The 12368-nt window shown below is 37.6% G+C and overlaps 1 protein-coding gene across 4 annotated transcripts in view; it reads right to left on the bottom strand.

The window, feature by feature from the left end:
• GPATCH8 (G-patch domain containing 8) overlaps window positions 1–12368 on the bottom strand; it is a 111697-nt gene that overhangs the window by 16978 nt on the left and 82351 nt on the right. For 2 of the 4 annotated variants that reach the window (XM_012554945.1, XM_004374291.2), the window contains one exon: window positions 8921–9064. The exons of 1 other annotated variant lie outside the window; for it this stretch is intronic. In XM_012554945.1, coding sequence (XP_012410399.1) covers window positions 8921–9064 — 144 coding nt within the window. Of the gene's footprint in view, window positions 1–5854; window positions 5892–8920; window positions 9065–12368 lie in introns of all 4 variants that reach the window. One more of the 4 variants, XM_023729405.1, reaches the window with a different exon arrangement.

Raw genomic sequence — 12368 nt, 5'->3', positions numbered from 1 at the left:
TTCAAAGAATAGGAGACGGAACCCCATTCAAAATAAAAGGATGTGAAGATCCTATTTTGCTGAAAAATCAATAGCATGTTTCCAAAAAAAAAAAAGGACATATTTTTTGCACAGAAATAGAAGAACTTTTCCCAGTAAGTCTCAGTCACATAGTAGCTGAGATTTCTACTAAACTTTCCAAAAAACCAGTAGAGGTCTTTTGACCCAGCACTTGATACCCACTCACATAATTGTAGCTCTTTGGGCTAAAGACCATTTCACATGTAAATGACATTCCAATTCTTAAAGCACAGCTATACAGCACTGTGTTGGCAGAAAACTGTCTTACTCCAGACACAAACTCCTGCTTATCATCCAACTCTGAACAAATAAGCCAGGGAAACGAGAATCTAGTAAACCTTACCAGGTTTTTAATGTGGGTAATAAATTTGCAGAAAAGGATCACCCAGCATCCAACTACTTCTCTTTAAATGCAGACTTCATGAGCAGAAGCATCTGCCTCATTATACCTACTAAAACAAGGGAACTACAACAATCAGGCTTTGTAGAAAATCATCCTTAATCTGGCCCTCAAGATATATAGCTTCTTTCTATAATGGATAGAAATTTTGAGAAAGTTATTGCTCTGTCAGTAGCAAGACATGACACTGTTCTTGCTAAAGTTTCTCCTAAAGACAAATAAAGGACCGAATCTGATAAAATCTTTTGGAACCTTCTGGTGCTACCCTGTTCTCCTTTATCAAAACAGAAGTTGATACTAGGCATTCATCCTTCACTGAGTACACTTGACTAGGAACATGTGATTACTATCGTTCTCAAGCATTTTAAATCTATCTAAATTTAAAGAATAAAAACCATTGTTCCACATGAAATGAATTTCAGGTATCAGAAAACAGAATTTAAGGTAGAGCATTTACTGCCACTAAAATTCCTATGTTTTATATTTACTCAGCTCTGGAGAGAAAACCTGATTTGTCTCTTTAGAGTCAAAAGATTATCCATGGTTTCCTTCTCTCACCAGATAGCAACCCTACATCCCCACAATAGGGACTGAGGTTTAGTTGTCCTTTGTAACTAACCCCAGTGCACACATCATTGTCTATGGCACATTAAGAGATGCTCAATAAACATTTATCTAACTGGTTTCAGGTTTTAAATTAGTTTTGGGGAGAGGAATGTTAGGAAGGGGAACACGCACACACACGCACGCACGCACGCACGCACGCACACACTTCCGTGTACTATTTGCTGACAGAGATGGGAAGCAGGGTGAGTAAAGAAGGTGTGGTTGTTTGCACCTTGACCTTTTTTGGCTAAGCCTAATCTGGCATCTTGCAACCTTAAAGACTCCCTTTCCTCTTATGCCAACAATTCTGCATACCTAAGACCCACAGCCTCATTTCCCACTGTGCCTTCTTGCCTCTCTCTCATGCCATAACCTTAATGGAAGTCTCCTCTCCCCTCTCCATTTGAAGTATACATGCTGTAGTTGTTGCTTGGCCAGGTCACCCCGACTTAAGTTTCAGTGTACGGATGCTTCTGGATGAGGCCATCCAGGACATCTCTATGTGGTGAGAGAGAAAAGACCAGGAGAGAACACAGACAGCCTCCGCATTAAAATACCCAGGGAGGGAAGATTATGACTGAATGGTTAAGGAAATCCAAGTTACTGGACATTAGGTATAAATTCTTCATTTTAGCACATGCATATCAGTGAGCGACAAAAATTAATCTTATTCAGTAACAGAGAAAACTAAACACTGATGCTGATTACAGGTATTGAAAAAACTGAAAGGGAAAAAGAAAAGAATAAATTCTTTTGGCTGGATAAGAGTAATATTAATTAGTCATTTATGACAATACTTACCGTTTACGTCCAAATTACTTTGCAGCACAATGACTACTAATATCATTAAGTGGATAGCAAATTAATTTGTCATAAAATTACTGTGGAATACTTGCTTTGCTATGTTTAGGAACTCAGTAAAAAGCCTTAAAAGTAGATTCTTTAACAGTACCTGTGGTATGCCTGCTTTAAGGTATTTTAATACACACACAGACATACATATGTCTGTGTGTATATGTGTGTGTATAAATATATAAACATATTTATATGGCTATTACCACCACCACATTTTAATACATATACCATAAAATTCGTCCTTTTTAAAGTATACAATTTAGTAGCTTGTAGTACACTCACAGAGTTGAATAAGCACCACCATCTAATTCTAGAACAACCTCATACCCATTAGCAGTCACTCCCCATTCCCATCTGGGCCCAGCTCCCCAAACCACCAATCTACTTTCTGTCTCTGTTGATTTGCCTATTCTTGACTTTTCATATAAATGGAATCATACAATATGGGGTATTTAGTGACTAGTTTCTTTCACTTAGCATAATATGTTCAAGGTTCATGCATGTGTATCAGTACATCATTCCTTTTTATGGCTGAGTAATATTCTTTCTTTTATATGGATATACATTATATTTATCTATTCATCAGCTAATGGACATTTGGGTTGTTGCCACCTTTTGCTTATTATGAATGCTGCTGCTATGAACATTCTTGTATGAGTTTCTGTATGGACACATGTTTTCATTCTCCTAAGTATATACCTAAGAGTGGAAATGCTGAGTCATACAGTAATTCTATGTTTAGCTTTTTGAGGAACTGGCAGACCATTTTCCAGAGTGGCTGAACCATTTTACAACGCCAGCAGCAATGTATGAGGGTTCTAATTTCTCCAAATCCTTGCCAATACTTTTTATTGTGTCTTTTCTATTGTAGCTATACTAATGGGTATGAAATGGTATTCCCTTGCGGTTTAGTGGATAATGAGTTTTAAGTATATCTCCATAGCTCTCCAGATCATGTCTGGAGACAAAGATTTGCCCTTTATTGAAAGAGCATAATTGATGAGATGGTTGGGCCGAAAGCAAACGGAATAGCAATTTCCCAGTTCAGAGCTCTTTTTGCATTTTCACTAATGAACTTATCATTATTACTTAGGTTGCTCTTACTTTGCAGTCAACAAGAGAACACACAGCCTCATTCCAGAATCTCGTCTCCATGAATCACTGCAATTAATTAAAGTGTATAGGGGCAGAAAGCAGGTTGAAAGCTGCAGAACATAAATTATGTAGAATCATTTTTATTCACATCGGGATTGTGTGCCAGGATGAAGAACCAGAGTTACACATGCATAATAAGAGAATGCAGAGTTTACCCACAATATTAGCTTTCCAAAGGGCTCTTTAGGGTTACCCCTATACAGAAAAGCAGACAGTTTCCTTGAGCTGATGCAGATTTTTGCAAGGTTAACTAGGTTTTGACAGATGAGTGTACAAAAAAGTCTATTCCCAACACAAGCAGAGTTGGTGAGTACATAAGATTTAACATGGTAGCCCCCACGTGAAAAGGCTCAAAATATGCTCAATTTTTGGAAGACTGGCTGGATGATATGGATTCTCTTATTAAGCAAAGCTCCAAAGAAAACAGCATCCACACTGGTACAGAGTACCACTGCCTAAAACTTTTACATCTTTGCTATAGGCTATTAAAATAAAACTATAATATGCTCAAGTTCTGAGATACATTTCCCCCTTCACACTTGCTTTGCTTCTCAATGCATAATAATAACAGAAGTAAACTACTGTTTAAATCAACATTTATGAAGCTTTGGATTCATAGCTACTTTATAGTTTCCAAACTGATTTCACATCTTTGCAATAATTACTTTATGGTCTTCTAAGGACAAACATTCTGTAAACAGCCCAAAAATAAAGTACTTAAGGAATATATTCATGGGTCACTGATCTTGGTGGTCTAACGTCTTAGAGGCATCATTTTCTTTTTAATTTAGTCCTAGAATTGTCTTCTCTCATCTTGCCTTTTTTAATTTACTTCTAGGTTTTCACCCCACTGAATCTCAAAGCATCACTGATAAAGAAACCTAGTCTGCATTTCTTCAAATCTGCATTTGGCTTTCCAGAGATCCAACTGGTTGTGATATGCTTATTGTCCTGTTGCCCCATAAATCAAGCATACAGAATATCAAACGATGTAAAAATCTTAAGAGGCAAAAATCCAATCAGTAAACAGTGACATTTTAAACGGACAGCGACCACTCCAACCTTCACTGAAGTCTTTGTGAAGTCCAAAAATGACTACTGCTTCTATTACCAAGGAATTTCTCAGAAAATACACTTCAGAATCTGTTTCACTTTTGAGCAATGAGGAAAACTCTCAAATTTCTGTTCCTTAGTAATATACATGACTGGGTACTGAATTACTCAGTCAACTAATAATTAAGCAATACTGTCAAAAAGTAGTTGCAATCGTTCAGACAAACTTAACTAAAATCATATAGTAATAGATTCTATTCTGTACAATTTAGAATAGAGAAGCCACGGTGGTGGCTATAGGCTTCATCTGTTTTAGTTCAGCTATTTAGAGCTAAGAAACTACTACTTTTATTCACAGCCGAAGCAGACCTCATAACCTAGGTATTAAATGATACTTCAGTCTTTTCAGAAAACATAAAAAGTATAGAGGTTCTCATACTGAAGCTATCTGAGGTGAAAGTATTCTTCCTTCTGACCAAGACAGTAGTTCTCTCTGAAAGTTAAAGGAATTTCTTGAAGCTGTTTTAGAGTGCCAGATTTTGATGACTGGATAAGGCTACCACAGACGATTATGTATATTGAAATACAGGCATAATGTTGTCAGATATTTAAATTTTCCAAGACAAGCCAAAATCTGAATTATATGAAATCTCCTAATTTTTAAAAAGAGGGAAGCAACTGAAATTAAAGGGATAAAACTAACAGCATAAAGGCCAAACAATAATTTTTTGTGATCTCTGGTGGGGAGGAACCCTTAGTGGCACAACAGAAGAGGATAAGAATCTTAAGTAGAAAACAAGCACCAAGAAAGGAAAAAAAAAGAAGTGTTATAATAAACATAGTAGCCTGGTACTAAAGTGAAAGAGTACATGTGACTAATAATTACTAATAAATAAAGTTTTCTTTAGCTTAATAAGAGTGGAGAAAATAATTTAAGTTACAATGGGCATAATGAAGATTGAATAATTATTAAATACAATTACCAAAATCATCCAGTGGCGCAAATTCAATATTTAATGATAGGAGTTAGATAAAAGAAGGTATTGACTATTATCATGCTGCTACAAATTTACTTCTGAGAAAGAGAATGTCTTTGGAATTTGAACTTTAAGCCCCTTGAAAAACTGAAGAAAATAATTTCCACTGTCATATCCGTTAGTAGACACGTTTATAAAAAAGATATGAAAAATAATTAAAGAGGCAAGTAGGGATGGAAAAATGTTTAATTTCAAATTCAACTTTAACTTATAACCAAGTCAACAAAGGTAGGAGAAGATGGGTGCTAATGTTTTTTGAACATTCAGGCATATCAGAACTAACATATAAAAACGAATCATAGTTTCGGTTATATCTTAAGGAACAGAAAGCCCTACCCTTGGAGAGTTCAAAATGTATTAAAATTTATCACTTTCACTAGCTTTTGCATCTTTGAAGATTAAGCTGGGTCTTAATATTTTGGTATTAATGACTTTCTTCATAAAATATCTTAGGAAATTTGAGAAAACCTAGTGAATATGGTAAAGCACATAACACACTCATCCAAAAAAAAAATAAAATCACCATGAATGAGGGTGACCACATAGCTGCTTTTTGAGAGATTATGTGTGCTGAATAAAGGTAAAGGTATGTTCAGGATCCTGCCTATACTAGTACTTTATCACTACCATAATAATTTGATGGAAGATGCAAACTAGGGATTACTAACATAGGGCTAAATGTACTTACCTATTATCTCAGATTCATAAGAATCCTGTGTGCCTTCCTGGAAGACAAGACAGGGTGTCTTTATGATTTTAGAGCAAGAATTTGGAAAATGGTAGGTCCATTTGTATGGTAAGTTCATGTCCATCAAAGAAGAACACAAAATAGGACCTACTTCCTGTTGGGGGTTATTTAACTATACCAAGGTCGATTAAAGATTCCTTATAAATTCTAAGCACAGGGAAGAGTTAAACTATAAAAAATTTAGTACTGTGTTTTTTGTTGTTGTTTATTTATATGCTTACAACATTCTGTTTCCAGATTCTGTCATTTACATTAAGAAAGCAGCATGAAGAAAGGTGGAAAAGCTTGTATTTCAATCAAATGAACTAAAGAACATGCCACCAAAAATGAAACAAAACGGAACTCATACTACATCTGTTTTTTTTTTTTTTTTAAATAACCTAAGATGAGCTTTTGATTAAGGTGAAAAAATAAACATGTGCATTTATTAATCACACCAGCTAAAGATTTTTCCCAGACCGCAGATAACAGATACATTCTAATAGGTAGTCCATGAATGAATATTCTGGATTATCTAGATAAGCACCTTATAAATGTTCACAACATAACCAGATACTTAAAATGATAATATGATTGTACCAAGTAAAGGTCAAATGATATCACAACATCACACGTATTTGAAAGTTTTTCAGTAGTTCTAACAGAGCAGAGTTTCTCAACCTCAGCATTATGGATTGACATTTTGGGTCAGGTCATTTTTGTTGTCGGGCGCTGTCCTGTGTATTGTAGGATGTTCAGCAGCATCTCTGGCCTCTGTGTACTAGTTGCACCACCCCCCACCCCCCAGTTGTGACAAAAAAAGTCTCCGGACATTGCCAAATGTCCCCTGGGGGGCAAAATCTCCCCAAGTTAAGAATCACTGCAAAGAGAAAAGTGGTGAAAGAGAACCGAGTCATCACAAGGTCCACAGGAGAACAAACATGTCAAATTCAAATGAACCCGAGTTGTAACAATCTCTACTACACTCAGGATTGACAGCAGCATCACTAAAACATCACCACCCATCACATTAATGTTGTCAGTGTGAAATTTTATTAGTTTTTACTTTTGTTCAGATTTAATTTGTAAATCTGTTTTGTTTTGATAGAATTTATTTTCCCCTTAAAAGCAAGTCAATACATTATTCAAGTTGGAGTTACACCTTTCTTGCTTCTTTTTTCTAGTTCCAACTTTACTCAAAAGATTTTTCATCAACTAAAAATGTAACCTTTTTAAATGTCCTTTTTGTGCATGAAGTTTCTTCTGGAGTCTTTTCATTTATGAAAGACATTTTTTAATTGAAGAAATTCTCATGAGCCCACAAAGGTAGATATGTATTTGGATGCTAAATGTCTTAGGTAGCTTTTGCTATTAATTTCATTAAAAATAGTAACTTGAAAATCTAAATCATAAATACATCAAACAACTGGAAAAATTAGGGGGATAAACAGTATTTGCCATTCGGGGTGGAGAGAACAAACTATAACCCTGAGGACAGGATGGTGAGAGGCAGTGGCAGAAGAGACCCAGATGAGACCCAGCAGCAGGAGACGGTGAAGTGGGCTTCCCGGCCCGCTTCCCAGCCCACAGACTGAGAAAGTTGAGTGCCTTTGGGGAGAGGCCTAGGGCCAGGAAGAAGCATGCCCACAGTTGAGAAGAGGCTGTCCTGTCCAGATGGAAGAAGTGTATCCTGAGTATTCCCGAGCCTGAACTGTAACTGTTACTTCCCTAATAAACACCATAATTGTGAGTACAGTTTGTAAGTTCTGCGTGGCCACTGAAATGAATTATCAAACCCAGTAGAGAGTGCTGTGGGAGGGATGGCTGGTGTCAGAACTAGTAAAGATGGCAGAGAGAGGAGGCATGTCTGACCCCTGCCTACAGAAATCAGCCTTAGGCCGTCAGTCTTGGTTCTCCCGCCCCCTTATGAAATTAGAGGAGGTCAGACACTGCCTCCAAGCCATTTTTACAACACTCTATCAATGGAAAAATCTTAAATTGGTTATGTGTGGTTAAACATGAAAGAGATTGCTGCAAAAAAGTATGCTATCATAACCAGCTTACAAACTATCCCTGTGCTATTAAGAGTAAAACTTAGTCAAAGCTTGCCTTTTACCTGTGCATTGAATCTTATGGTTGAAGAAGTAGTTGTAAAAAAAAATCTTGATTCAACAGGTCCAGTTTAAGAGAGATCATTCCAGTGATGCTCGTAATTCTTACAAGTTTAACAAATACAACTACTGTATCCTCAAAGACCTACTGAGTTCTGTTAAATTCACCCAAGACCAAATGGCTTAAAATTCTTTAATAATCCAGAACTCTCCTACAGATCTAAAGATTAATTTCCTCCTTCTAAAATTCCCCAGGGGAATTACCGCCATCTTCTTTATACCAGTAACTAGTTAGGTACAAGCAAGTTTCTTTTCTAAATCAATTTTAAAAAAAAAGACTGCAAATAAAGAAAGTGTAATTTATTTTTTCAGCAAGCTCTTCAACATGCAGCATCAGAGTTTTTTATTAAAGTTAAGGCAGTTCCTAATTTTATTTTCCTTCTCCATATTTATCTACCTTACAAGGCATACTGAATAACCAAATGACTTACCGATAGGAAATGGTAGCCAATAAAGCACATGGAAAATGAAAAGACCACAGCCTGAGGTAACTGTTTCAAAGTTTAGCATGTTCAGAAAAGGGGAGAAAGGGAAACAAAGCTCCTAATGACCTTAAGTTGAATTACCAAAGTAAATAAAAATTTAGAAATCACTCAAAGTCAAAAACTTTATGTAAAATTTATGAAACTCACAATTCTTCAGTCTACTTAATATCATTAAGGGAAGGGTGGGGAGAGGAAGATCTACGTCAGAACTGCTGCCTCTGAAAAAATCAAATACGCCAGACGACCTCAGATAAAAACCAGCAGACAAAAGAAACGATATTCACCAAGTTTTTTTGGGTACACTCATAAAATTCTATAGTTTTAACACGTAAAAGTATCTGTTTCTTTGTTAGCAGGTAACTATTCCTCACCTGCTTGTGTGCATGATCATAGGAGTTGATATGGTTGTCAAATTCCTGATGTTTCTGATACTGCTTATCACAGAGTTCACAGTAGAAATTGGCTCTGAGGTCTTCCAAGGCTTTTGCAATTGCCTTCTCTTTGTCAACATAATCCTGTAAGAACCACAAAATAGAAACAAACTAACAATGAACCTGGTGAAATTTTAAGTAAATGCTATATAAAGAAAGCTATCTTACCTGAAGAGAGAAAAAAGGGTAATAAATTTAATGGTATCAGTAATAGCTGGATAGAGCACAAATGGCAATTTGGTAGGGTGTCATTTATGTGGTTGTCTTAACAGTTGTTTTCAAATAAACAAATGTTCCAAACGGTTTAATTTTACTTTCTCTCTTGGCAGTATGGTGAACTAGATTCTCTGCCATGCCCTGCTCCTAAGTTACATTCTAACTGGCTAAAAAAAAACCCAGATCCCATAAAAAATACATTTTTTACTGCACTGCTGGATCCAAAGGAAGAAAGGCTGATCCCAAAAGGGGCAACTAGAGAAAACAAAACAAAAAAATCCACCATGATCTGAATCTGAAACCAGAGACAGGAAAGGCAACGGCTTTCCTGAAGACATGTGGGTGACACTGGGGACTTGAGCTTTGAGCAAGGTGGATGAGCTAAGTGTGAGACTCCTCATTAAATAAAAGAACCTGGAAGTGGATAGGAGAGATCCCAGGATCTCTGGGTCTTTGCAAAGGGAACCACAAACTCTCTCAAAAAGCATTCTCAATTTTGACCTAAAAATTTCCCTAGGTTAAGATCAGCCAAATATGAGTTACAATCAAAGATCACCATACACAAAAGGAAATAAAGCTATTGTAAGTGAGAGTCAGTGGAAATAAACAACAGATTTAGGCCCCCAAGAATCTCAGATCCCGGCTTAATCTGTTACCAAATATAAAACAGTATAAAATGTTTAAAAATAGGACGGAACTACAGAAATAAGAAGCACTATAAAAATAAGTAGGCAGACTACACAAAGAACCAAATTAGACATTTACAATTGAAGAACACAGTTATCAAAAGCAAAGAAACAAACAAAAACACCCCAGGGGATGAGTTAAAAAACAGATTAGCTAATACTTGAAAAAGATGTAGTAGAGTGATGAAAATGTTCTGGAGTTGGATCATGGTGACAGTTGCACAACCTTGTGAATACACTAAAAACTACCTAAGTGTACACTTTAAAACGGTACTTTGTGGTTTGCGAATTATATCTAAAATTTTTAAAAAACGTAGTAAAGACAGACTGAAAGAAATTACTTATAATGTAACACAGGGACAAGGAGACAGGAGAATATGAAAAAGAGGTTAAGAACAACAGAGAGGACTTCCAGGCAACATGGCCCTATAATCAGAAGCACCACGCTGTCCCTCCACAGCAAAGATCAGAAAAACTAAGTCAAAGAGTCACACATCAATCCTGAAACCCTTAGCATCAAATGAAGAGATAAAGAACTCAGCCAGGCACTGAATGGAATAAGAAACTGACCGAGAATAGAGAGTGAGGAGAGATACATGGAGAGGTACTTATCAGCTACCACAGCACGGATCCGCTATCTTGGACTCCTACAGGAGATCAGCGAACAGGGAGTATGAAAAAGCAGATTCATGGAGCTTCCAGCAGGAGACAGAACAACCGGTAACCAGCGATACAGGTTTTCCCACTCCCTACCCTTCTTCACCCCCACTTAGCCTCCTCTGCTTCCTGCAGCCACAGTCTCTTGGCCGGTAAGCACCAGCTTCACCCCGATGTCGCTCGGATTCCACCTGCCCGCACTGGCTGGCTCCCTGAGTGCCTTTTGTTGGCTGCTGGTGTTGCTTTCTTCCACTTCTGTAGATTTCTTCCTTACCTCTCACCACCTCCCACTCCTTCCTCCCAAATACCTGGCTCCATGCGCCAACTTTGCTTCTTCCTGAAAGGCTGCGAAACACCACTCGACTGTGAAACTGCTTCCCGGCCCATGTCGCCATGCTGGTGTGACTCCTGGGGCTTTTTTGTTTGTTTGCTCTGATTTGTTTGTTTTCTTTTTCTTTTCTCGGCTTGGAACCCCTTCTAGCCAGGCAGTAGCGTGTGGCTTGGAAGCTACTCCCTTACTCTGCGCAGATGCACAGGGACATCCCTGGGGGCATTTTTTTCCTTGTTTTTTGTGTTTTGTTTTGTTTTCTTCTCTCTCGTATTCCCTTTTTGTCTTTCTTCATTTCCAGTTTCCTGATTAATTCATTTTTTCTTTTACCCTTTTTCTTTTTCTCCATTTCTCAGGCTCTCATCTTTCTACTCCAACAGCAAGCTCCCTTAGCACTCTTTTTTGTTTGTGTGTATGTTTTTGGCTCCTGTTCCTGTCTCCTTTCTCTCATCTTTCCCATAACCATCTTAGCTCCACTGCAATCTACCCCCTCCTTCCTGCCTGCCTGCACTGTGTGCTGAACATCACACTCCCAAGCAGCACAAGCACGGCCTACTGGAAACTGCCCGGCACTGATTCCTGGTCTGCACTGTCAGCCCTGGTACGTGCCACAAACAACCCATCCCAGCAACTCCCCTTCAGCTGGACCTGACCTGCTCTACCATACCTGAGTGACTGACCTTGCCCACTGGAGAAGAAGGTGAAAAGTATCGTGCCCACAGACGAGCAAACAACAAAGAAGGCACAGCCCGCCTGCTCAGACATAACCAAATAAAACAAAAAAGCAAGATGAAACAAACCTACAATCAATAAACGAGGAAAATAACCACTGAATGCCCCAAAGACAGCAAACAATATCAAAACATTTACAAAAACAGGACAGGATGGCTCCAGTAGGTGTCCAAAATAAAACACCAGATGACCTTCCAGTAGAAGAAAAGGTACTAGACCTGATAGGGAATTCAAATATCTAATATTCAGAAATACCGAAGAGTTGAAGCAAAAAGTGACAAAAATGAGGAAAAACTAGACAAATTCATGGAGAATGCGGACAAATTCACAGAAAATACAAAAAATGGAAGAATTCAAGAAAATAATACAGGAACAAAATGCTAAAATAAATTCACAAGTAGAAATCATACAAAAACAACAATTAGAAATCCAAAAGATAAACAACAAGATTTCAGAAATGGACAGTGTCACAGAAGGGCCAAGGAGCAGGTTTGAAACAATGGAAGACAGGATCAGCGAAATTGAAGACAAACACTGGCATACAACTCTGAAGAAAATCAGAAAAAAGAACGAAGAAAAATGAAGAAACTCTGAGAATTATGTGGGATACAATCAAAAGCAAAAATCCGCGAGTGATCAGAGTTCCAGAACAGGAAGAGAAAACAGAAAACAGAGAGGATCACTGAAGAACTGCTGACAGAAAACATCCCCAATACCATGAAAGATGAAAAGCCGATCATCCAAGAAGCTCAATGAACCCCATATAGGA

This window comes from Trichechus manatus, unplaced genomic scaffold, assembly GCF_000243295.1.
Source record: "Trichechus manatus latirostris isolate Lorelei unplaced genomic scaffold, TriManLat1.0 scaffold00028, whole genome shotgun sequence".
NCBI lineage: Eukaryota > Metazoa > Chordata > Mammalia > Sirenia > Trichechidae > Trichechus > Trichechus manatus.
This window is presented reverse-complemented; position numbering and strand designations above follow the sequence as displayed.